This window comes from Phyllobates terribilis, unplaced genomic scaffold (assembly GCF_046119375.1).
Source record: "Phyllobates terribilis strain yellow unplaced genomic scaffold, ASM4611937v1 Scaffold_8__6_contigs__length_399053987, whole genome shotgun sequence".
NCBI classification, from domain to species: domain Eukaryota; kingdom Metazoa; phylum Chordata; class Amphibia; order Anura; family Dendrobatidae; genus Phyllobates; species Phyllobates terribilis.
This window is the reverse complement of record NW_027362768.1, coordinates 375,776,415-375,804,130: the sequence shown is the minus strand read 5'-3', so window position 1 is coordinate 375,804,130 and position 27,716 is coordinate 375,776,415. Positions and strand designations below refer to the sequence as shown.

Sequence of the window (27,716 nt, the reverse complement as noted above, 5' to 3'; positions counted from 1 at the left end):
GAACAACATTTGTACAAAATACTAGACAATCTACATAAATGGTGGAGTCACTACTATGCAGATCCTCAGTTACATCCTGTATTATACTCCAGAGCTGCACTCACTATTCTGCTGGTGGAGTCACTGTGTACATACATTGCATTACTGATCCTATACTGATCCTGAGTTACATCCTGTATTATACTCCAGAGCTGCACTCACTATTCTGCTGGTGCAGTCACTGTGTACATACATTACATTACTGATCCTGAGTTACATCCTGTATTATACTCCAGAGCTGCGCTCAGTATTCTGCTGGTGCAGTCACTGTGTACATACATTACATTACTGATCCTGAGTTACATCCTGTATTATACTCCAGAGCTGCACTCACTATTCTGCTGGTGCAGTCACTGTATACATACATTACATTACTGATCCGGAGTTACCTCCTGTATTATACTCCAGAGCTGCACTCACTATTCTGCTGGTGCACTCACTGTGTACATACATTACATTACTGATCCTGAGTTACATCCTGTATTATACTCCAGAGCTGCACTCACTATTCTGCTGTTGCTGATATTCATTTTTCTGTTACTGTTGATTGTGTCTGTATGTGAATACTCTATTGGTGGAATTTGCCATTAAACCTTTTCTTCTTTTTTGCTCTATTGTAGGAATTAACTCTTTCCTCCAGTCAGTGACCTTATTTATTATCTCGTGAGTTATTTTCACAATGAAGTATTAACGGTGAAACCATTGAAATGAACTCTTTAGCTCTGTTTTTGTTTTTGTTTTTTCCTTAAGAGTTGTACAACTTACTACTAACTTTAGGGGGGAGTTTATTAAGACTTCCCCGGGGTAAGTGACACTAATTTATTAAGAAGTGGAGGATCTTTTTTTTTTAATAAATGTGGTGCATCTTTTTTACTTAGCTTTACAGAGTTGTGCAAACTTTCAGCCGTGTGAGTATGAGTCCTTTAATATTGGTTTTACTTACAGCAAGCAGAGGTCTTAAAAATCATGATGAATTTAAGGATAAGTTATATTAGAAAGTTGGAGGACATTTCTTTGAGTAACAATGCCCCAGTTTAGGTCCACATTCACACAGTATTTTTAAGCTAAAACCAGGAGTGAAACAATCAGAGGAAAAGTATAATAGAAACGTCTGCATTTTTCACCCACTCCTGGTTTTATCTTACAAATACTGATGTAAAATACTGATCAAATACTGAATGTGTGAACAGAGTTTGCTCTGAAGTAGCTGATAGCCTAGTGCATCCTTGTGGGCGTCATCTAGCGCCTCGCACTTCCACATTAGGGGGTGAGAGGCTCTATTGATGCAGAGACCATCGGCTGCTGGCCATGTATAGCGCATACATCCTATGTTGCAGTACACCTGCATCTTGCAAGTGGCCATTGGCTACCTTGTCAGTAGCACCTTTCACCACCATGCAGAGGTGAGAGGCGCTGGATAGCCCCTTTAAATACCAGTGTTCCCGGCAGCGCGCTCATTTTCATCATGCACTATGACATCTTAATGGGATTGAGATGAGTCACTTTCTTCAACTCAATCTATCTAAGATATTACAGTGCATAAGAATGCTACGCAGGGAGTGGTGCTGACGCCATACAGCCATTATGTCCCTGACACCCCCCCCCCCTTTTCACCATGATTGTGCAAGCAGTACAGAGGTTAATTTTTCTTTTTCTTTTTTTCTTGCAATAAAAAAAAAAAAGCCTAAATTGTGATCCCGTCATGCAGCATTAAGTAAGCCGGCACCCAGGCCTGAGCAGAGCCATCTGTGTGATCCCCCCTCTGTGCACAGTCACTGCAGGGGAACATGTGGAGCGGCTGCGTGCTTCAGCCTGGGTTCAGATGTGAGCCCCTGTGCAGTGCGGAGTGGAGTGGGCTCTGCTTGCAGCGCAGGCAGCCAGGCTATGATCTGCACACTGAACGCTTAGCACCATCTCTTCTGTATTCCAGCAGCACATCGTCATTACGCCTTTGCTCCAGCTCCCGGTCACTGCCATGCCGAGCTGGTGGAGGAATCTGATGCTTTGTCTGCGCAGAATAGAGGATGCAGGTACAGCCACTATTTACTACGGATGTCTGCTGGAGCATGGGAATCCCAGCCTGCACATTCAGTGAGCTGGAGTAAGGTGTGTGCGTGTGTACAGGGATCTCACATCTCCAGCCAAGGAGGTGTAACGAGGAGCCCAGGACCCAGACCCGGCTCCGGGGACTGCTGGCTGCAGCTCTCCCCATACCCCAATGTGCATCAGGGCTCATGTATCAATCCGGCTAAATATGATGCGAATGCTCTGCACCAGCCGAGGTTTGCGCCATATTTGTGAATGAAGTGTGATATTTTTAGCATTTTTTTGATGGGAGGGGCTGAACAGTTGTAAAATCCCATATTTGTCATCTCATTGCGAGGATTATTTGGGCCAGATATTGGTAAAGTGGCAGCTTAGACGCCGTTCACACTGCCTGCAGAGGGTTTGGAGCAGTCTCAGCAGATGCAGGCACCATTAACCTTCCCAGCAGAATGACTGAAGCCACAACAGAACCTGACGGGCCCCATCATATGTCAGCGAGGTCCGTCTGCACCGGTGCTATCCGCTGTACGGTGCACAAACCATGAGACAGACGTGAATAATGGCGGGTGCAATGTAGTCATGTACCCCAAAGATCAAAGACCACCAGTATTACACTGTGTTCCAAATTATTATGCAAATAATATTTTCTCAGATTTTCCCAAATTACCCATATGAATTGCAGTCATTGTAATTTTCCAGTCAAATAACTATTAGAGTACAATTGAAAGGTTTTTGTACAAACTGCCTATGATAACAGTATATTTTTTAAAAAATAAAACACTCAAACTGCACTCAAAATGCATGTTCCAAATTATTATGCACAGCAGAGTTTTCAACCTTTTCATTTTAATAAAGAACAAAAAAATTGTCATTTTTGAAATTATAAGCATTAGCAGGTTATTACACACTGAAATCAAACAGTTTTCAACTCAAAACTTTATTCTAGGTGATGTTACATTTTCACATAGGACCCCTTGTTCGAAAGGAGCTTCTGAACTCTCTCGTCCATTGAATTTGTCAGGTTTTGGATGGTTTCTGCTTCATTTGTTTTGCATGAGGACAGAATACCCTCCCAGAGCTGTTGCTTAGATGTGAACTGCCTCCCGCTATCATAGACACTCCTTTTGATGATGCTCCAGAGGTTCTCAATGGGGTTGAGGTCAGGGGAGCATGGGGGCCACACCATAAGTTTGTCCCCTTTTATGCCCATAGCAGCCAGAGATGCAGATGTGTTATGTGCAGCATGAGACGGGGCATTATCATGCATGAAATGATCTTGCTGCGGAATGCACGGTTCTTCTTCTTGAACCATGGAAGGAAGTGCTGTTTGAGAAACTCAACATACATTATGGAGTTCATCTTTACCCCTTCAGGGATCCTAAAGGGGCCGACAATCTCTCTCCCCATGATTCCAGCCCAAAACATTACTCCACCTCCTCCTTGTTAGCGCCGTAGCCGTGTTTGCATGGGGTGTCTATCAACCAGCCATCCTCCGCTCCATCCATCTGGACCATCGAGATTGTTTCATGCATGATAATGCCCCGTCTCATGCTGCACATAACACATCTGCATCTCTGGCTGCTATGGGCATAAAAGGGGACAAACTTATGGTGTGGCACCCATGCTCCCCTGACCTCAACCCCATTGAGAACCTCTGGAGCATCATCAAAAGGAGTGTCTATGATAGCGGGAGGCAGTTCACATCTAAGCAACAGCTCTGGGAGGGTATTCTGTCCTCATGCAAAACAAATGAAGCAGAAACCATCCAAAACCTGACAAATTCAATGGACGAGAGAGTTCAGAAGCTCCTTTCGAACAAGGGGTCCTATGTGCAAATGTAACATCACCTAGAATAAAGTTTTCAGTTGAAAACTGTTTGATTTCAGTTTGTAATACCCTGCTAATGCTTATAATTTCAAAAATGACCATTTTTTGGTTCTTTATTAAAATGAAAAGGTTGAAAACTCTGCTGTGCATAATAATTTGGAACATGCATTTTGAGTGCAGTTTGAGTTTTTTATTTTTTTTAAAATATCCTGTTATCATAGGCAGTTTGTACAAAAACCTTTCAATTGTACTCTAATAGTTATTTGACTGGAAAACTACAATGACTGCAATTCATATAGGTAATTTGGGAAAATCTGAGAAAATATTATTTGCATAATAATTTGGAACACAGTGTATATGCTGGGACGTGAGACACTGCACCTTACTGAATAGTGAGTGCAGCTCTGGGGTATAATACAGGATGTAACTCAGGATCAGTAATGTAATGTATGTACACAGTGACTGCACCAGCAGAATAGTGAGTGCAGCTCTGGAGTATAATACAGGGTGTAACTCAGGATCAGTAATGTAATGTATGTACACAGTGACTGCACCAGCAGAATAGTGAGTGCAGCTCTGGGGTATAATACAGGATGTAACTCAGGATCAGTAATGTAATGTATGTACACAGTGACTGCACCAGCTGAATAGTGAGTGCAGCTCTGGGGTATAATACAGGATGTAACTCAGGATCAGTACAGGATCAGTAATGCAATGTATGTACACAGTGAATGCACCTGCTGAATAGTGAGTGCAGCTCTGGAGTATAATACAGGATGTAACTCAGGATCAGTAATGTAATGTATATACACAGTGACTGCACAAGCAGAATAGTGAGTGCAGCTCTGGAGTATAATACAGGATGTAACTCAGGATCAGTAATGTAATGTATGTAGACAGTCACTGCACCAGCAGAATAATGAGTGCAGCTCTGGAGTATAATACAGGATGTAACTCAGGATCAGTAATGTAATGTATGCACACAATGACTGCCCCAGCAGAATAGTGAGTGCAGCTCTGGAGGATAATACAGGATGTAACTCAGGATCAGTAATGTAATGTATGCACATAGTGACTGCACCAGCAGAATAGTGAGTGCAGCTCTGTAGTGACTCAGGAACATGCGACCAGAGCCTGAGCAGCTCGTGCTGGAGCAAAAGAGGTTGTAGCCATTGACTATAGCTTCTTTTTTTCTATTATATGTTTTGCCTTTCCAAAATTTTTGGAGGACGTCAGCGTCGTCTTGCTTGTGGTTGGACACGGTTGTCTTTATCTATGAGCTGATAGAATCTGGATTTTCTTGAAAGTGTGAACTAGATCTTTTTAATTCCTAAGTAGAAAGTGACTAAGAAACTGACAGCTATGGAAATAAAGCCTATAATGTATGACGGTGTCTGCTAAGCCTGTGTATCTAAGCTTGTCATGTGATACTGATTTTTAAAACCAAACTTCTACGGCCTACATTGTTTAGGGCTCTGTCACACGTCAGTGTGTCCGGTAGGTGTGGTGACAGTTTCCCCACGTACCGGAGACACTGACACACATAGACCCATTCTAATCTATGGGTCTGTGCACATGTCAGTGTGTTTCCACGAACCGTGTGTCCATGTACTCCACACGCTGACATGTCCGTTTTGTTGTGGATTCACGGTCTATAAAAGTGTCTCACTCTGAACACACACGGATGACATCAGTGTGACACGTACTGGCGCCTGGGAATCAGCATACAGTTAGCGCTGTTCCCAAGTGCCGGGTGCTGAACTCTGCTCTCATCATGGTTCCCTGTCGGCGCTGCGATCAGCACCAGCAGGGACAATGATGAGAGTAGTAGTGTCTGCTCCTGCAGTGTCCACCTGTGAAAAGAATAATAAAATAAAAAATCCTTTTACTCACCTGTCCTAAGTGTCCCCCGCTGTAATCCATGAGACCGATCAGAAGAAGAGCCGGGAAGAATCAGCCACTGCAGCGAGCGGGACCCGGAGCTGCGCTCAGTGAGTGACAGGAGACACCACCTCTGAGCGCTGGTCCGGGGCCGCTCGCTGGAGCTGCTCATTCTTCCTGGCTCCTCTGCTGATTGGTAAAATCTATTTTTAAAACCAATAAATTTAATATGGATATATGGACTGTCTGATCTCCACATTCAAACAGAAGCGCCATCCCAAGTTATTCATTTTTTTCCTTGTATACGCCCAATTGGAGCGGCTTCAGGGTCAGGAAAAGCTCAGTACCACGGCATTGGATGAGCAGCATACCGGAGGAGAAACTCCGGTCGTCTTCTAAATTTTCTGCCAGTGTTCTGCCCGTCCAGCACAACCACTGTGGGCGAATTCATTATATACACTTCACCTTTCCACAGTGTTACAATTAATTACTGCACCCAGGCAGCGCTCTGTTCTATTTCCTCCTTCTATCTTCTCCTGCCAAGGATAACTATTGCTCAGATCAGTAATGTAATGTATGTACACAGTGACTGCACCAGCAGAATAGTGAGTGCAGCTCTGGAGTATAATACAGGATGTAACTCAGGATCAGTAATGTAATGTATGTACACAGTGACTGCACCAGCAGAATAGTGAGTGCAGCTCTGGAGTTTAATACAGGATGTAACTCAGGATCAGTAATGTAATGTATGTACAGTGACTGCACCAGCAGAATAGTGAGTGCAGCTCTGGAGTATAATACAGGATGTAACTCAGGATCAGTAATGTAATGTATGTACAGTGACTGCACCAGCAGAATAGTGAGTGCAGCTCTGGAGTATAATACAGGATGTAACTCAGGATCAGTAATGTAATGTATGTACACAGTGACTGCATCAGCAAAATAGTGAGTGCAGCTCTGGAGTATAATACAGGGTGTAACTCAGGATCAGTAATGTAATGTACACAGTGACTGCACCAGCAGAATAGTGAGTGCAGCTCTGGAGGATAATACAGGATGTAACTCAGGATCAGTAATGTAATGTATGTACACAGTGACTGCACCAGCAGAATAGTGAGTGCAGCTCTGGAGTATAATACAGGATGTAACTCAGGATCAGTAATGTAATGTATGTACACAGTGACTGCACCAGCAGAATAGTGAGTGCAGCTCTGGAGTATAATACAGGGTGTAACTCAGGATCAGTAATGTAATGTATGTACACAGTGACTGCACCAGCAGAATAGTGAGTGCAGCTCTGGAGTATAATACAGGATGTAACTCAGGATGAGTAATGCAATGTATGTACATAGTGACTGCACCAGCAGAATAGTGAGTGCAGCTCTGGAGGATAATACAGGATGTAACTCAGGATCAGTAATGTAATGTACAGTACAGACCAAGAGTTTGGACACACCTTCTCATTTAAAGATTTTTCTGTATTTTCTTGACTATGGAAATTGTACATTCACACTGAAGGCATCAAAACTATGAATTAACACATGTGGAATTATATACTTAACAAAAAAGTGTGAAACAACTGAAAATATGTCTTATATTCTAGGTTCTTCAAAGTAGCCACCTTTTGCTTTGATGACTGCTTTGCACACTCTTGGCATTCTCTTGATGAGCTTCAAGAGGTAGTCACCGGAAATGGTCTTCCAACAATCTTGAAGGAGTTCCCAGAGATGCTTAGCACTTGTTGGCCCTTTTGCCTTCACTCTGCGGTCCAGCTCACCCCAAACCATCTCGATTGGGTTCAGGTCTGGTGACTGTGGAGGCCAGGTCATCTGGCGTAGCCCCCCATCACTCTCCTTCTTGGTCAAATAGCCCTTACACAGCCTGGAGGTGTTTGGGGTCATTGTCCTGTTGAAAAATAAATGATGATCCAACTAAACACAAACCGGATGGAATAGCATGCCGCTGCAAGATGCTGTGGTAGCCATGCTGGTTCAGTATGCCTTCAATTTTGAATAAATCCCCAACAGTGTCACCAGCAAAGCCCCCCCCCACACCATCACACCTCCTCCTCCATGCTTCACGGTGGGAACCAGGCATGTAGAGTCCATCCGTTCACCTTTTCTGCGTCACACAAAGACACAGTGGTTGGAACCAAAGATCTCAAATTTGGACTCATCAGACCAAAGCACAGATTTCCACTGGTCTAATGTCCATTCCTTGTGTTCTTTAGCCCAAACAAGTCTCTTCTGCTTGTTGCCTGTCCTTATCAGCGGTTTCCTAGCAGCTATTTTACCATGAAGGCCTGCTGCACAAAGGCTCCTCTTAACAGTTGTAGAGATGTATCTGCTGCTAGAACTCTGTGTGGCATTGACCTGGTCTCTAATCTGAGCTGCTGTTAACCTGCGATTTCTGAGGATGGCGACTCGGATAAACTTATCCTCAGAAGCAGAGGTGACTCTTGGTCTTCCTTTCCTGGGGCGGTCCTCATGTGAGCCAGTTTCTTTGTAGCGCTTGATGGTTTTTGCAGCTGCACTTGGGGACACTTTCAAAGTTTTCTCAATTTTTCGCACTGACTGACCTTCATTTCTTAAAGTAATGATGGCCACTAGTTTTTCTTTACTTAGCTGCTTTTTTATTGCCATAATACAAATTCTAACAGTCTATTCAGTAGGACTATCAGCTGTGTATCCACCTGACTTCTGCACAACACAACTGATGGTCCCAACCCCATTTATAAGGCAAGAAATCCCACTTATTAAACCTGACAGGGCACACCTGTGAAGTGAAGACCATTTCCGGTGACTACCTCTTGAAGCTCATCAAGAGAATGCCAAGAGTGTGCAAAGCAGTCATCAAAGCAAAAGGTGGCTACTTTGAAGAACCTAGAATATAAGACTTATTTTCGGTTGTTTCACACTTTTTTGTTAAGTATATAATTCCACATGTGTTAATTCATAGTTTTGATGCCTTCAGTGTGAATGTACAATTTTCAGTCATGAAAATACCGAAAAATCTTTAAATGAGAAGGTGTGTCCAAACTTTTGGTCTGTACTGTATGTACACAGTGACTGCACCAGCAGAATAGTGAGTGCAGCTCTGGAGTATAATACAGGATGTAACTCAGGATCAGTAATGTAATGTATGTACACAGTGACTGCACCAGCAGAATAGTGAGTGCAGCTCTGGGGTATAATACAGGATGTAACTCCGGATCAGTAATGTATGTACACAGCGACTCCACCAGCAGAATAGTGGGTGCAGCTCTGGAGTATAATACAGGATGTAACTCAGGATCAGTAATGTAATGTATGTACACAGTGACTGCACCAGCAGAATAGTGAGTGCAGCTCTGGAGTATAATACATGATGTAACTCAGGATCAGTAATGTAATGTATGTACACAGTGACTGCACCAGCAGAATAGTGAGTGCAGCTCTGGAGTATAATACAGGATGTAACTCAGGATCAGTAATGTAATGTATGTACACAGTGACTGCACCAGCAGAATAGTGAGTGCGGCTCTGGAGTATAATACAGGATGTAACTCAGGATCAGTAATGTAATGTATGTACACAGTGACTGCACCAGAAGAATAGCGAGTGCAGCTCTGGAGTATAATACAGGATGTAACTCAGGATCAGTAATGTAATGTATGTACATAGTGACTGCACCAGCAGAATAGTGAGTGCAGCTCTGGAGTATAATACAGGAGGTAACTCAGGATCAGTAATGTAATGTATGTACACAGTGACTGCACCAGCAGAATAGTGAGTGCAGCTCTGGAGTATAATACAGGATGTAACTCAGGATCAGTAATGTAATGTATGTACACAGTGACTGCACCAGCAGAATAGTGAGTGCGGCTCTGGAGTATAATACAGGATGTAACTCAGGTGCTCCTCTGGGAAATATGCAAATTGTCTCTTCAGAGAAGAAGAAGAGTAGGAAGTAGCAATCCTAATCCTGTGACAATGCTCGTTGGAGAGTCGATATTGACTTTTGGGATCGCTGCTTCCTGTAGGCGGCGCTAGAGTTCTAGTCTTCCTCTCTGAAGGGACATTTTGGATATTTTATGATGAGCATGCTGCGATTGAGAATGGTTGTCTAGTCGTGGCCGACTCCTGTAGCAGTTCGGGGATACGGCTGGGTGTAGGGATTTATTATAGGAGTTCCTCCTTCTTCAGGCTCTTTAGGGGAAGGACGATTCACAGCTGCGTTTCTCTTCACACCATCGTTGCAGCTTCTGTTTCTATTGCGTTTTATACGACAAATGCGACTCGTCAGAGACCCGAACCCTGAGAGGCTTTTATAAAGGGGGAAAGTCCTCTTCTGTGCCCCCCGGCCGCTCTCTGATAACGCAGCACTGGGGGAAAATTGATTTTGAGATGAGAAAAAGAGAAGAGACGCAGAAACAAATGGATGATGGGAGGCGGAAAACCATCCGAAATTAGAGATAAAATGTAATATGAATATCAGAGCTGCAACGGCCGTCAATGTCAGAAGCAAAACATTCATGTTGCATTTGATTCTATGCTTCTTAGTTTATTATAGAAAGCAAAAATCACCGCCATTTCTCTTTAAATCAGTCCGCACGTGGCAGGTTATCATTTATGGCAGCTTGCAGTCTGGTCAGCGGATTAAATATTCAGATATTCCTTAAAAATATTTCCTTTGCATACTAATTATGATATCGTATACTCGGGTCACATCCGGAGCCGCAATCAAAAATCAGCTGAATTAAGGCTGCAGAATTTGGAATGCAGCTCTGGCTGCAAGTATAAAAAAAATACAGATTGTACGTTTTTTGATATTTTAATTATTCTGATCTGACAATTGCAGATTTTTTTTCGGAACCAGGTGATTGGGAGCGAGGACCCCAAACCTTGAAATATTAGGACGGCATAGATGTCCCGCTGCAGTTTTTGCTCCCTTAGCCGTCACGTTTCTTTATACAGAAAATATTAAATTGGATCTGTCACTCAGCGCTTCTTTCTTATCTCTCATTCCCGAGACACAAAGCAGACAATTTTTTATTTTATTCATTAATTTACAGGAATCTCAACAATGTCATCCGGCCCTTTAATGAGCCGAACAAGCAAACAAATTGGCTTTAATCTGAAATAAACTAATTGCCTTAACCGTCTCCTCCCCAGGTGGCAGCGCCGTCTCTGCGTCGCGGTGCACAGCACTGAGGGTTTCACACACGGGTCGACTGAAAGGGTCTTTTTTTGCTTTTTGGTCAAATGCATGCAATGAATAATAAATTGCCTCAAAAAGAAGGTAAACCCCCCCCCCCAAAAAAACAGGATATTCTTTCCTGATTTGGGAGCAGAAAATCCGTGGATTAATACAGCATCAGCTGGAAATTGAGCTGCAGTCTGGCTTTTATAGTGTCCGTTATTTGTGCGGGTTTTATTTCTGCAATACGCAACATAATCCACAGCAAAATCCTCATGTAACACGGGATGTAACAGCGCCATACACAGTGTTGTGGCCGTTCTCAGGTACTGCAGCTACAAGGCATGTGTATCAAGACACTGTGGATCTATATATAGATATTTGTGGGGCGGCAGGTGTCGGACCCCCAACAATTTTATTTTTATTGATGACCCATCAGTATCTAAGTCTTGTTTTTCCCCACGAACATCATGGGATAAACAAGATAAGTGATACTTATCATAACTACACTAGGACCACCATGGATCATGGGAACAGGGGTCCCAGAGTCCCCTGTTTGAATACATGAATACAGTCATAGTGAGGATGTGGGACCCCCAGTACTGCCACTGTCTATAGGAGCGGTGGTCACACATACTCTCTAGCAATCCATTCTTACAGGTGACTTTGGGACGCTTTTTCTCAGTCTCAGTGGGGGTATTAGCAGCCGGACCCCTAGGATCATACATTTATAACCTGTCTTATGAAGAGGGAATATATGATGTTTTATGGGACTTTTTTTTTACTCATCATTGACATTTCTTAATGGTCCTGATTTACAGGAAATATTAATCCAGGAACATTTATTTCTGAAAATATCTACATCCTAGTGGGGGTGATCGTCGGCCCCCCGTATCAGCTGTATAAGATAACACGATCAATGATAGCGTCAGTGAAGGGACCTGATGTGTTCCTATACGGACAGTCTTTAAGCCCCCTGCCATCCTGTGGTGGTCCCTGTTGCAGGGCAGATGCCTGTACATAAACCTACCCTTAGTAACATGGTAACAACACGTAGACCCCGACCTCGATGCATCATTCATTTTGCACTTTTTTTGCTTCTGCATTTTTGCATTTTTTGGGGGTGGGGGGGGAGTAAAAGTTTAGTTTTTAGTTGTTTTTATGTTTGCACCAATTTTGCGCTAGCTTTTTCATTCCTCTGCATTTTTTTTAATTTTTCTTGACAATATGGGTGAGTTTTATTCTCCAACTGTTTCTGGCCAATTCATCATTTGAGACTTTTTGGAACATAGTATAACAGTTATACTCCAGTACACTCATGGAGTACACAATCTGTCTTATTGTTTCCACACCCAAAAAAAAAAAAAAAAGGTACAAAATAGCAAAAGAAAAAAAAAATTTGCATTTGTGCCAAATTCATCAAACAGAATTTGAAAAATTTGGCATGAAATCTGCCAGTACTAAAAAAAGAAAGACAATTACCGGGAGAAAAAAAAAACAACCCAGAATTATTAACTCTACATAAAATGTACACTAGGGGGCAGCACAACTCCGCTGCAGAATTTGCCGAAGATCTTTATCGCCAAAAACCTTATAAAAGCGCCCTGTGTAATGGCACAAAACATCGCCAGCACTGACTTGTTTTCTGCGGCTCCTGACAAATAAATAGATGATCCGCTGTGAAGCTTCATTGTTCTCCGTGCGCGGGCCGGCGGAGAATCTGTGCTGTTCGCCTTAATAACTTGATATATTCGGCTTCTTGGGTCCATTGTAGTAAATAGATTTCTGGAATAAGAAGAATTTCAGTTACCGTGGACAAGAAAACTGAACTTCACGTCTTCAGAAATAGTAATGAATTCATGACTGGAGCCTGTGATTACATTTCAGTAGCAGCGACGAGCAGAAACCTTAAAGGGGTGGTCCGGGGAGCTGGATAATAAATGTGACTTTACTACCTGCTCTGTCTCCCACCGCTGCAGCGCCTCCAGTAGTCCCCACCGGACCTGCTGCAGCGACCAGAATTGCCATCATTCACTTGACCGCTGCAGCCAATCAGTAGTAGCGTTTGTATGTACCGTTCAGGTAAGTGACTGTCTGCAGCGGTCACATTAAACCCAATTTAAACCACCAGAGCATCACTGGATTGGTAAGAGATTAAACACATGAATAATTATTATTTTGTACCAGTTTTTTTAAGGATCCCAAACAGCCCCCCCCCCCCCCCCCCTAACCATTGAATATTTATATGATGCAAAGTTTGGCAACTATTATACGTTCTGTATTTTATTTTATTTTATTTTTACTCTTAACATTTCTTGCCACCAATGAATAGAAACCTTAGATTTGGAAGCTAAAAACCCTTGCACACCTAAGGGCCTGTGCACACATTGCAGATTTGTCTCAGTTTTGTCACTTTTTCCTCTATGCAGATTTGTCACAAAACCCTGATGCAGCAAAGTGAATGGGAATCCTGAAGTCTCGTGCACACGTTGCTTATTTCTGACTTGCAGATTTATATCTGCGGCCCGTTTCTCTCCTTTCCTGGTGGTTTGTTACAATGTTTCAGTGCAGGTGGATGTATCAGGCTATTCAGCTCCCAGAGGATTGAATACGACTGTAACAAAAAAGTATTAAATCTTTACAAACTTTCAGATCTGGATATAAACAAAAAATGTTTCCATTCACTAACAGTAAGCAAAGGAGTGAGCAAAAAAAAGAAAAGAAAATACTTTCCAGTCCATAATCCAGCACGGCGCGGGAATCAGAAAAGTGGGAGCACAAAATATTGGAGAACTTCTCTCAATGGATCCCAAGTGATCCTGGACCCCTCTCTGTCCCCAGTGTGACCCTGCCCACGTCTTCTCTTCTCCTTATTTATGTATGTTAGTAGATAAGATTTTGGGGTGCCAATCCGAGGGTTACACAGTCTGTGCCGCATCACTTCCGCAGCAAATTCAAGGTCAGGGTAACCCCGATTCTGTCAATGCGCACAAAGTGGCATGACATCAGGGACATCAGGGGTCTCCCACAAGCGCCATAATGGGCTCCAAGTAACTCTATGCTCCCCTCTCTCTATCGTCCCCCCCACCTGCTGAGCTCCCATCAGCCGCAGTTCGGTTTTGCATTGATGCCAATCTGTCGGCTTCTAATTGCGCCTCTCGCAGGCGATCAGCCGACATAATAGATATCAAATAAACGCGTCAGTTCTCATCAATATTTCTTTAACCTCTCGGTTTCCAGGGCGGCCTCATTGACACGGCTCTGTCTCCATGAACAATCCTTTCTTCTCCACCCGATGCTTTTTATGTTAATCAATGATGCTTTTGTCCATCTCTCTTTTTTTTTTTTTTTTCCGTAATCAAAACGTGATTGCGGGTGACGGAAGGAGAAGCATCGATTATTGATTCCTGCTGCTCTCGCTGAGCACTCCGGTCCGGCTCCCGTTCACATCCCCCATTCATCTACTGCTGTAATTGGCTTTTCCAACTGCTCTTGAAGACACTTTATCATATTGTAATTTTCTTTTTTCTTTTTTTTGTGGTTTTATGGCCGCTTCATGGGTATAAATAATAGTTCGAGAGTCTTAAGTGTTCCAGGGTAAAGTATGAGCGCAGCTCCGGAGTTTGTCTTCTGTAAGGAACCAGCACTTTCAGGCTATTTATCAATCTAAGTATATGGAGTATTTGGTGGCCTCATATGATGTCGGGGGAGAAAAGGACCGGGCTGGTGGAGTTTCATCACCCGATCAGTTTGTTTTTAGGGGATACACCGATAATATAGGGATTTGGCAGCGGCTTTCTCCTCTCTCCCCACTTAAAACACCTGATGAGCTGAGTGCTTGTCCTGTATAGAGCGTGATTGATTACCCTATTCCAAAACTAAAACTTAATCCCAATGAATACTGAATATTGAATGGGGTCTCATGGATACCTTTGCTTCAGGAGATTTCCCAGGACACATGACAGATGTGCTAAGTGTGAATGCACCTGTACACAGAGGCTGTAATCCAGCTTTCCTCCTGCATATTTTATTTCCCAGGGGCCAACGCATGGCCGATAAGTCTCTCTACGCAAGCTTGGCGGTCTCCTAAGGAGGAACATTACCCCTTACTCCCCCTCAAATCTACAAAACAGGCTAATACGTTCAGCAAGCTCTTGTGACTTCCTACATATAGCTAGAGGAACAAAATGAATTCTGTCACCCACAAAGGTAATGTCCCTGAAAATCTGAGACCTCAGTCGGTATACAAGACTATTGTGAAAATATTCCTTATTGTTACATCTAAGAGGAGGCCTTTATACCCAGACGTGATCAGAGGAGGTTACAGCGAGACTGTCGGTGCACGATGCAACAGCTGGAGAGACATGGGTTGGGGGGCATTGGTCTACACCAGTGTTTCCCAAACCCCATCCTCACGGCCCCCCACAGGTCATGTTTTCAGGATCTCCTTAGTATTACACAGGTGATTGAAGTATCATCAAGGCATCAGGAATTCTCTCACCTGTGCAATACTAAGTAGATCCTGAAAACATGACCTGTGGGGGGCCGTGAGGATGGGGTTTGGGAAACACTGGTCTACACCATCATTCCTGGAGAGGAAACCTCTAGTATGGCCTACAGGAGTCTTCTTTTTTAGCAATTGGTGGGGATGACATTGGCTGGACCCCATCGATCTAACATTCATCACCTACTCTGTGGTTATAGCTAGGATGCATCCACGACACATTTTTGTTTAATTCTTTAGATCATGCTCTCTCCTTAGTTCGCTAATAAAGTGATTAAATGGTGCCACAAAAAGTGCATTCGGATGCAGTTAGTTGAAACCCTCTTCAACAGGAGAAAGGTCCCCAAAGACCATTCCCCAACCCAGAAGGCCTCAGCGAGGGACAGGGACAAGTGGCCAACTCTAGCTAAAGCCAAGGGAGACCCAGTCTCACTCCCAGCATCTGCCTTGACTCCCACCTAAGTGAGAACTAGGAGCCATCGACTGTCAGCTCACCTGCCGAGAGAGGAAAGCTAGGGATCGATGGGAGGGGAACCTGATAGCCACACATCCTAGATCTATCAGAAAGGAAACAGACAAACCCAAGTGCAAGACACACAGTGAAAAGGTGACACACAGCGAAAGAATAAAAATACGTCGTAAAGGTTATTCAGTGTAAAACTGACCGGACCTTCGACCAGGAATTTAAAAATTCCTCATCCTAAGCCAAAAGGCACGAAAAAGGGTGTGTGCTCAAAAAGGGTGAAAATTTAAGTGCTAATGTGCCAAAATTCAAGTGGGGTTCCCAATCCCAGTGAATAAAGCCCCCCATGGTCACCGCTCCTGGGGCACTTCACACCTTGGGCTTTCAAACCTACTCGAACCTTGTGGCTTTGATCCTGGGAGGCCTTGTTTTTTTACTGGCTATATAAGCCACCTGACGTACTAACAAGCGCACCAAACCGGGTCTGCATAACGTATTAATCTACTAGGGCGGCCCCGGCCAAACTCACCTTTTCGAAAAATACTACAGTTGATCTTCGCCAAAAGGCCAAGAAGCAATTAATCCGCGACTAGTGATGAGCGAACGTGCTCGCCACTACTCGGTATTCACCCGAGCATCACAGTGCTCGACAAGCTCGCCGAGTATTTCCGGGGTTGCTCGGCGGGAGCTCGGGTCCCCTCCCGGATCCCCTCCCTGCATGTTTGGCGCTCTTTAGAGAGCCAATGAACATACAGGGATTGCCTGCCACTCATTGTAATGCCGTAGCCATGTTGGTTGTGGCATTACAGTGATTGGCTGACCGCACAGCGTCATCGGGTCTATATCAGACCTGGCGCTTAAAAAGCAATCTAGAGTACACCATTTTTTCGCTCCATTTGCTTGTTAGCACTGCGGAACACAGCCAGGTCTCTTCCATATTACAGCGATATAAATCCAGAAATATGTAGTGAACGTGGAAAATATTGGCCTCCATTTACATTTTGTTGCAGTGTGTCAGTGAAGCTATTCACACGAGGTCTCTGTGAAGAATAGTATTAGCAAACTACAGTCCCGCTATTTAAAACCATGGTTGTCCGTCAGATGTATCACATATACAGGTGCATCTCACAAAATTTGAATATCATCAAAAAGTTAATTTATTTCAGTTCTTAAATTCAAAAAGTGAAACTCATATATTATATAGTCATTACCACCATATCTACCATATCACCTCCTCTACGTCTCTTTCAAGGGGCATTGGAGTGCCTCCAAATTTTTGGCAGCCATTGCATTCACTACATAGGCAAACAGTACGGGAGACCCACTTCCTAATAATGGGAACATTGTTTTCAGGAGGCCCTCCTACCTCTACGTCTCTTGCAAGGGGCATTGAATTGCCTCCAAATTTTTGGCAGCCATTGCAGTCACTGCATACGCAAGAACAGTATGGGAGACCCACTCCTTTCTAATGGTAACATGTCGTTACTGAGGCCCACCTCTATGTGTCTTTAAATTTTTATTGTTTTTTTTTCCCAAATTTTGGCAGCCGTTGTACTCACTGCATATGCTATAACTGTATAGCAGACTCTCTCCTTTCTAATGGGAACATGTCGTACTCGTTGCTGAGGCCCACCTCTTGGTGTCTTTAAATTGTTATTGGGGTTTTTCTTAAATTTTGGCAGCCGCTGTACTCACTGCATACCCTATAACTGTATAGCAGACCCGCTCCTTTCTAGGAACATGTCGATTCTGTGGCCCACCTCTATGTGTCTTTAAATTGTTATTGGGGTTTTTCCTAAATTTTGGCAGCTCTGCATGGGCATTACCACTAAAGGAGACCCACTCCTTTATAGTGGGAACATTTTTTTTTTACTGAGGCCCTCCTCTATGTCTCTTCAAAGGGGTATTGAGTTGCGTCCAAATTTTTGGCAGCCCTTGCAGTCACTGAATACGCAATAACAGTATAGGAGACCCACTCTTTAATAATCGAAACAACAAAGCATAGCCGGCTGATGGCCCTCTAACACTAGTGAGGCCGACTGCTGGCCCATTAAGAATAGTAAGGGCCGCCTGATGGCCCTATAAAAATAGTGTTTGTGACTTTTAGAGTCCCTCCTTCATAAACTAAACAGGATGTGTATGATGATGTCTCACACCACATGACCAGATAAGGTAGTAAAATTTTAAAATGACATTTCCTGGTAAATGCATTTGTCTTGGTTGAAAGCAATGCAAAAGTGCAAAAACGCATAAAAAACGCTACGTGTGAACATAGCCCAAGGTATTGAGGAGTATTTTTGGTTTTGGTTATTTATTTTGCCTTATATACAAGTCATTACCCTGGAAAGGATGTTCCTTAACATTTTTCCCTGGAAAATCCATTTTGGTTTAGTTTTTGTATGTTTTACTGCGATTCCGTAAAAGTGGCGTAATACTCTGACAACGTTGTTGACAGCAGTGACCTGGGAGTCAGAAATGCTTCCAGGGGTCTTCCCCATGCTGTCCCCATGTCATCTGAGCTCTGTTTCCATCGATTTGGGCAATTTTTAGGCCCTCTGCAGACCGCCGGGGGGAGCCGCCTGAAAAATGCTCGAGTTTCCCGTAGACTTACATTGGGCTCGTTGCTCGGATCGAGCACTCGATTATTCCAATTTGCTCGACTTGACCATCAGCTTCTCTGCCTGCGCAGTCGCGGTTCTGTAGCATTGACCCTTTTCTTTCCCGCCTATACACTTTAGTGCTTTTATTTCACGGATCTTCTGATCTGTTCATTGTGAATACATTTAACAATGATGTGGAGGAGAAGCCCCCAGGACTCTGGTGCCTGCGGACCCGGCTCGTGTACCTTCTGCTACATTCGCTCCTAGATTCGGGCGTCTGTCTTGTACAGCAGCAAAGTCTCCTTGGGAAAATGTATTGAAATGTTATTTTTTTCTTTCCTTCCAGTTGAGGTAAAGCGTCGTCATTGTTCTCTGTCCTTTTCTTTTTCCATTGAAGTGACAATATTGCATTCAATTGAGCTTAAACATGGGCTATTGAGACTCTCCAGAGAAAAGCCGAGAGGTGCCCCTTCCCTCTGTATTAGCCTGTCCTTGTACAATAATAGCGTCATTTACTCCTGACCTTTACTAATCGTGTGGCGCTGCCTACACTATATACACCAGAACAATGCCGCCGATGTGACATTGTGTACTAGGGCCACACAGATCCCAGGAGCCAGGTAGCCACTGCAGCTAAAAAACATGCCATCTGAAGGTGGCTAGTAGCCATTCTTCTGTCTCCTCCATACGCATTCATAGGGTGTGAGAGCATGCATGTGTCCTCAGTGCCGAGCGTGCACGCGTCCTCAGCGCCGAGCAGGTGCATATAGGCTGTAAGCCATAATCATCAACATTAACAGAAATAAACACGTGAAATAGATCACTCTGTGTGTAATGACTCTATATAATATAGGAGTTTCACTTTTTGTATTGAAGAACTGAAATAAATTAACTTTTTGATGATATTCAAATTTTGTGAGAAGCACCTATATCAGTCCTGAGCATGCATGTGTCCTCAGTACGGAGAATGCAGGTGTCCCGAGTGCCGAGGGTGCCTGTGTCCTTGATAGGGAAAATGGAAAAAGCCACAACTAGAGATGAGTGAACCTGAACTGTAACATTCAGGGTTTGTACCAGACACTTAGTGTTCGGTGCTGAACTCCGAACACAGACTTCTCCCGGAAGTCTGTTTTACAGTTCAGGAGTCTAGGGGGAAGAGAGAGAGAGAGAGAGAGAGAGATTTTCCAGTTCCAAAGTTCAGAACGCCATTGATTTCTATGGGGTTTGGGTTCAGGTTCAAGTTCGGGTACGGTTCTGGTACCCAAACCTGACGAACCCGAACATTCATGGGTCCGCTTATCCCTAGCCACAACCGCACACCTGACGACAGAGAATCTGCCATGCTCACATCAATTAGCCTGATACTTCTTTCCCCCAACATCTCCCATCAGGGGAGAGTCTGCCCCTCTCCCGCACTCACCTATTACCTGGTCATTGATTAAGCCAAAATTGTTAGATTCACCAACATTCATTTACTATAAAGGGAAATTCAAGGTATCATCTCTCCAGTGGATAGATGGTGACTGTTACATTGTGGGGGTGCTATTACTAGTACGGGGGCTTGTGTCCTCTGGTTTCCTCTGGTTGTCCCCTAACAACAAAACTGCAGTTTTGCCCAGACACAAGTTTTTCAGTGGAATCCACACCCCGACCTTCCAGTTATGATCTATCCATTGTTGACAGACTTTCTCTGTCTTGGGACATTCTGAACATAGACACCATGTTCATCAATGTCAGGTTGGTGGGTGTCCAACACAGGGCGCCCCCCACTGATCTGTGTACAAAGCCAGGACACCACAGCGCCATACACCTTATAGTGGCCACTCCCAGGTACTGCAGCTTATGTCATGTTCCATTCAACAGGAGCTGATCTGCAGTACCCATGATCATCCACTACACAGTGTGCGGCGCTGTGGTATCCTGTTCTATACACTGTTTACATTCGACCACCGCTGATCTGGTGTCAGACCCCCACTGATCTGATATACATGATGACCTATCCTAAGGAAACGACATCAATATTACATTTATTTTTTAGAAACATTTTTTTCTAAAGTAATAAAAAAATCTATACAGATTTGGCATTGCTGTAGCCGTCCTGGCCTGGAGAATCATTGGTACCAGGTCATTTCTAAATGCTGTAAGAAAAAAAAAAAAATAATGTTGACATTTAATTTTTTATTAAGTGATTAACCGCGTATGAAAAGCTCCTTCTAGCTGAAGATTTTAACTCTGCTTTTTGAAAAAAAATCAGCCTTTCCACCTTTAACTAAAACTTTGTTGCCGGCCTTGAGCTACAGAATTGGGGCCACGGTGGACTCGGAGAACGTGGAGGGTTAATGGCGAGGCGGATGCGTTCTGCCAGGCTCTGCACGGCTCTGCACGGCTGTAGGGTGTATGATAGCGCAGCAGAAGGATGAGCAGAGGCAGCACGTGCGTCCCACCGAGGTTGATGTAGTGTCACTGCCCTCAGCCACAATGTCACAGCCGTCGCCGGCCCCTCGGGGGGAGCGCTTAGCGAGTTGAGGACATGTCTTTTCTGTGCAACAATCGTAACGAGACAGCTTTAGTCATTAGGCTCCGTATCAGCGCATGCTGATAGCATTGCTGCTGCTGCTGCTGCACCTCTTATTACTGTTCTGCCCTTGCAGACTGCAAACTTTTACCAAGGAGCTAGTAGCACCTTAATATGGACCCCGCTATTCGTAGGTTCTTGAGTTTTTTTGCACGTACACGAGGTCAACATTGCATCAATTCAGTGCAAACGTGCAATCTTCAAGCATGGCCTTAAAGTGGAAAACTCGGAAGGAGTATCTGCTGATGGTGCAGGGGAAGACGATCCGCCGGTGCTAAGTGATCTCAGCTGCCAGATGAAAACACTCAAAGGGCAGCGAGGAAGAAATAAGCCGCAGAAGAAGGGCTGTCATTATGGCCAGTAGTGGACGGACGCCTTCAGCTGCCTTTTGGTTCTCAGTATCTTTCCCTCCCCGCCACATTATCAGGATGGGGGGAGTCCTTAGCTCCAAGCCCCCCTCTAAACTTGGGCATCTTGTTTTGACAAACTTGGCTGACCATGTGTTATATAAAAAGCAATATCTGCATGCAATACTACATTCTCCCTGCTGAAGAAGCCATAAGTAGCTAATGGCAATAATAGCTGTTTGTTGGGGGTCTGTATAGACACTTTTACAACTTTCAAACCACTCAATGTTTTTTTTTTTACAACTTTACAAACATTCCTGATTTCCTACTATTTTGCGTATACAGCTCCCAGTACAGACCTCTGTGTTTCCATGGTAACAGACTACAAACAATCTCTGTGTAGTCTGATCCTGCATTCATGTGTTTCGCCGTTCCCTCTGCCTCCTCCTTTACTAGATAGCCAACAGACAGTAGGAGAGGAGGCAATACATGGTTGCCTGTAAATAGATCCTTAAAGGGTTTCTACCAAGAATGAAAGTTATCCCCGTGATAGGGGAAAGCATCCTGAATGCTGGGGGTCCGACTGCTAGGACCTCCGCCGATCCCAAGAATGGGGCGGTCTGAATGTAAAAATGTCTTTAAAGGGTTTCTAACAAGGATAGAAGTCATTCCTATCACTGGGATAGGGGATAATTTCCTGAGTGTTGGGGGTCCGACCGATGGGACCTCCATTGAGAACACTGAATGGCCAGGAGGCTGAGCATGCGCACCACGACTCCGTTCACACCTTCCACTGCACTCGGCTATCTCTGGCGCTACCTTTCAGAATGATAGAAGCGGAGATGCGCATGCTCGACCTCTGCTCCATTCACATGGGGCATTTCAGAGTCCTTATCCCTGGATCAGCGAGGGTCCCAGTGGTCGGACCCCCAACAATCAGGATGTTATCCCCAATCCTATGGATAGAGGATAATTTCCAATCTTGGCACAAACCCTTTAAGACCAGTTTCAGTGTATTACGGACGCATTTCGGTACTGAGGATGTAAGTTCTGGGTCAGCGATGGCTCTGAACCGAATCCGTGGTCGGGCCAGGACTTGCATCCATAATACAGGCGCCAACATGCAACCATAATACTTCTGTCTGAAGCTTGGGTGCAGCGCTGCCGACCAGTAACTTGCCACTAAAAAGTGGCATACGTCAGTCAAAAATTTGGCGCATCTTACAGCTCCACATAGCACCCAGCAAGGTGCCAACATCTGTTATTTTGGTGGAATGAATTAATAAATGTGTCTAAAGTAATTTGCACCAGAACGGTTATTTAATTACCTGGATTGTTTCTGAAGAAGAAATTCGCTGGTTCTGCGCGGCATCTGCCCGTTATCGTGTCTGACATGCTAATTGCATACTAATTAAAGGCAGGCATGCTAATGTGAGCGCGGGGCAGCCTGTTGGCGTTCCTCCTGAATATAAACCACCAGTCAAACCAGCCACAATAGACAGGACAGAAGAGGGGCACTTAAAGGGTCTGTCCACTTAAAGGGGTTGTCCACCTTTTTTTCATATTATCGGTGACCAAATCATCACTACATGTAAGAAGAAAGGAGACCGGCGGGGGGGACCCGGGCAATGGGGCAGAGGGATGGTGGCAGATGTTTTAGTGATTTTTTTTTCACTCCCTTTAATGATTTTTCCTGCTCAGTGGCGCCCCTAGGCCATCAGTTGTGCTCGGGAACTGCAGTATGGCCCCATTTTAAAAACATGTGGTCAGGAAAAACTTTAAAAGGTTGTGCAGCTCAAAGCCTGAACGTCTGATGCCAGCGATATGCCATCACTTTAAGAATGGCTGCATATCATTGAAGCTCGGCATCTGTGACGGATCCAGACGGCGCTCCTCCATCAGTGATATTTCTGATCCTCGGTGCGTACTCCCCCTCGACTTGGAGCGGCCCCCAGATCTAGTAATAGCAGCTCAGGGCTGGCACCGGCACACATGCTGAATCAGGAGACGTGTGTAAGCCTCGCTCTCCGCCTGGCACACTGACACTTTCTCTATTTTTGAAGACATCATGATTTTTATTTTTTTTTATTACTTCTTATTTATCTTTCATTTCCAGAGTTGAATTTTCTAACTCCTATTATTTCCTACCTTCCGCTTTATTGTGCACAGTTCACATTTTGCAGCCCTTTCCCTTGGCATGTTCCGCGCAATTTGCAAATTAATTGTGTCGATTTTATGACCCGAGCGCTCGGGCTGATGAGATCCACTCCCTGATTTGCATCGCTGACAGATTCCTCTGGAAATATGACATAAAAGGGCGGCAGCCGACTATTGATGTATAAACGTCGCATCGGGTCACGTATTTGCCGTAGCGATGCCATGTGTCCCGTATATCACCAGCTGGCAAATACGCCTGCGCCATTTACGGGGCTCATGCCTGCAGACATCTATGCTATATGGCACCTATAGAAACCTATGGGATTCTGCTCTACATCTATGTGTCTCCAATGCATGCTTATTACAGGGGCATACCTATCATTGGTGCAGGGGCCCAAGAGGTCAGGGGCCACTAATTAATAGTGCATTATCATGAGCTATTAGACTAGATAGGGCCCATATACTGTTCTTGCACAGGGGCCCTTTACTGTCTCTGTCCGCCAATGCTTTATTATGGAGGTATTCTTCTCCCGAAGCAGACGGTAGCACAAAGTATACAGGCATATAGGATAGATAGTATACAGAATTGTAGGGACTCCGTTTCCTAAATGCATGAGGTAGATTGTCAGCTCTGCAGGCCAGTTATATAAGAAGGAGTTCTCCATGTCCTCTATACCCTGCACGTTCCTAGGACTCATCCATGCCTCCTATATTGGGCTGTATTCACATGATGTCACTGCATTCCTCTCTGTGTCTTCTCCCAGGGTGTCCATAGAGTATAATGGATGGGATTTATTCTTTTACCACAAATTTATATATATATATTTTCTTCACTGTATTGAAAAGCATCGACCCTGCTGTTCGAAAAAAGGAGATCCTGCAAAAAATCATATACTGCATATATGTGTGCATTGTTCACACATTGCGTTTTTGCTGCGTTTTTTTTTTTCTGCAGCAAAACCTGTTCTCTTGCCAGGAGGTTTGTTCAGGATTTTCTTGCCTTTTTGCTTTTTTTTCACTGTCCTTTTGTCTATTTACATAAAGTTCAGTGAAAAAAAAAATCTCATTCCAAACCTGACACTTGCATTTTTGGTGCAGTTTTTCAGCGTTTTTTTTCACCGCCTATTACTTCCAATGGGTGAAAAAAACGCTGAAAGAAGTGACACGCTCTATTCTGCAAAAAAAAAACATGCAAAGCACAAAATACTGATCAAATAAAAACCTATGTGTGCATGAGATTTCTGGCATCTCATAGACTTTACAGGTACTGTAAAACGCAGCTGCAAATTTGCATTCAAAAAAACGCAGCAAAAACGCAATGTGTGAACATAGCCTAAGGAGCAATGGGCCATATATCCAACTGTATGCATTGCCAGTCTGGTGTCCATCTCCAGTGGGCGTTTATGCCCGAAGATGACACCCGACAGAGCGCACGTTACTCTGCCGACACCATTATAGTCAATGGCCCTGTCGGCACATACGTCCGAATGCTGTTTTACGGGCGGCTCGGACTCAAGCCCTGATGGAATCACTGAACATGGGCAAGAACGCAGTGAAAGAAACTTTATCCGTTTTTCTCATACGTGGAGAAATAAAAAACAAAGTTTCTCCACCTTCTCCTTCCTGACAGTGCCTGAAAATCGGACTGCTCTTGGATGGCATTTGAGAGCTGTCCAATTTTTTTTCACTGACCCATAGACTTGCATCTCTGTTATTGATCCGAATCAAAATCAGACATGTCTCCGGGATTTTCCTCGGACCGCACGGATTTGTGAATGGCCCCATAGATAATCACAGGTACGCGTGCACGAGTACGAGAATAGCGGACGTCTGAGTGAGGTCTATGTCACACCCCAGAGAATCCTGTGACCACACCCCCTTGGTAAACAACATAAAAACTTGCAGTAAATAACAAGGCCATTATCTCTAGACCCGTATGGCGGATTAAAAAAAAAAGGCAAAAAAAAACGTTAAACTCAGGAGCGACAGGAATAAAATCAGAGCAAAGTCTGCAGACTGCTCACCTGGTGACAGGTCCCTTTAAACTGCTGTTGTTTTTTTTTACATTTATCGGATTTCTGAACATTGTATCCATTCTGCTACTACTGTAATACAGTGCGGGGTTTTCTGCCTGAGAATCTGCAGCGTTTCCGTTGCATGTGAACATGCCCTTAGAGTGTCAGCTCTGCCGTCCGGCCATCATTCTGCACCAGGTATCACCGCGCCACGTCACATACTATCATTACTCGCTTTATCCGCCCCTGACTGTTCACATAATAGACGGAGAACCTATCTATTCCTGGGAATCGGCCTGTACTACTGTACTAAAGGGGGCACGGAGCCCCCTCCTTCTATTATAAGGGGCCACGTCTATCCCCCCCCAGATCAGTTGTTACTGTGGATTACCATGAAGAAGGATTTAGTAGCCCCCCTGCCAGATATGGCAGCGTAGCCCCCGGGAGGTGCCGGAGGGCACTCCGCAGCTGCTCCTGTCAGACTCCCCTCAGATCTCTGCCCATATAGTACGATCCTCACTGTCTGGATGCGTTATTCAGGTGGCTATTGAGGATGGCAGGGGGAGGACGCGAGCCGAGCCCGGGGGTCCAGTGGGAAGCAGCGACTGTCAGCTGTGCGTAGAGGCATCGGTCATTTCTGATCAGGGCACGGCCAGTGTTGCCAAATGCAGGCGTAAGCTCCGCTGCCAGGGAGCCGCCGCACTACAGCCAGCGACAGGGGACCAGCACAAAGGAGAACTGTACTTCATAGAAAGCGGAAGCCACCAGGGACCCCACACTGTGCACCGCTCACGCCAACCTGTGCATTAATGCGGCGCACCACAGCCCAATGATAAGCCATACAATAAGGCACCTCTTCCTCAGATCCTGTCCCTTGTGTCTCGGAGACAGTGGAGCGGCTGCCCGCGCCCCGCACATGTGCCAGCAGCATGCCCGGCTGGAGAAGGAACCTCTCTCTCTGTTTGCTGAGGATGCAGGATGATGGTAAGACAATGGTTGTGGACGATGAGGGTATTCCTTCTGCGTACTCTCAGGTGTGCTTACGGTTTAACTATGTCAGTGCTGGGGGGGGGGGGGAGAAGACAGGCCTATAAGCTGCGGTGGAGATGAGGGGTTTCGTGCATTAACCCTTTGTTTGCTGGACCTGGTTTTCGCTTTGCCGAGAATTGTCGGTAATGATAGTGCATTGTATTTCATTAATAATGAATGGGCAGAAGTTGAATATGAAGCGGATAAAAATAAATGTGGGGGAGTCAATTAGATTTCTTGTAGGCGCTGAACGCAGCGAGTGATGACCTGGGGTGACCTCAGGAGCGCGGCTGCCGGGGGGGGGGGGGGGGTGAACTGTCAGTCAATTGACCTGTAAAAATAATAGGCGCAGAATAGTGGCCGAGGGCGAGGAGGAAATCACTCATTAACCTGCAGAGTCTGAGCGGGAAAAGCCCACAAGGGCGGCCCCCTGGACAGGGATACATTATAGTATCTCATCCATGTGATATCTCATCCACGTGATACATCGTAGTATCTCATCCACGTGATACATTGTAGTATCTCATCCATGTGATACATCGTAGTATCTCATCCATGTAATATCTCATCCATGTGATATATCGTAGTATCTCATCCACGTGATATCTCATCCATGTGATACATTGTAGTATCTCATCCATGTGATATCTTGTCTACGTGATACATTGTAGTATCTCATCCATGTGATATCTCATCCACGTGATACATTGTAGTATCTCATCCATGTGATATCTCATCCACGTGATATATCGTAGTATCTCATCCATGTGATATCTAATCCACATGATACATTGTAGTATCTCATCCATGTGATATCTCATCCAAGTGATACATCGTAGTGTCTCATCCATGTAATATCTCATCCACGTGATACATCGTAGTATCTCATCCATGTGATATCTCATCCATGTGATACATCGTAGTATCTCATCCATGTGATATCTAATCCACGTGATACATTGCAGTATCTCATCCATGTGATATCTCATCCAAGTGATACATCGTAGTATCTCATCCATGTAATATCTCATCCACGTGATATATCGTAGTATCTC

At 44.5% G+C, this 27,716-nt stretch overlaps 1 protein-coding gene across 2 annotated transcripts in view; it reads left to right on the top strand.

Moving 5' to 3' along the window:
- Positions 1–1,840: 1,840 nt before the first annotated feature.
- GRIP2 (glutamate receptor interacting protein 2) overlaps positions 1,841–27,716 on the top strand; it is a 335,176-nt gene continuing 309,300 nt past the window's right edge. The window contains exon 1 of one of the 2 annotated variants that reach the window (XM_073644979.1): positions 1,841–2,069. In XM_073644979.1, coding sequence (XP_073501080.1) covers positions 2,015–2,069 — 55 coding nt within the window. In that variant the 5' untranslated portion in view covers positions 1,841–2,014. Of the gene's footprint in view, positions 2,070–26,131; positions 26,617–27,716 lie in introns of those variants that run through there. The other variant, XM_073644977.1, reaches the window with a different exon arrangement.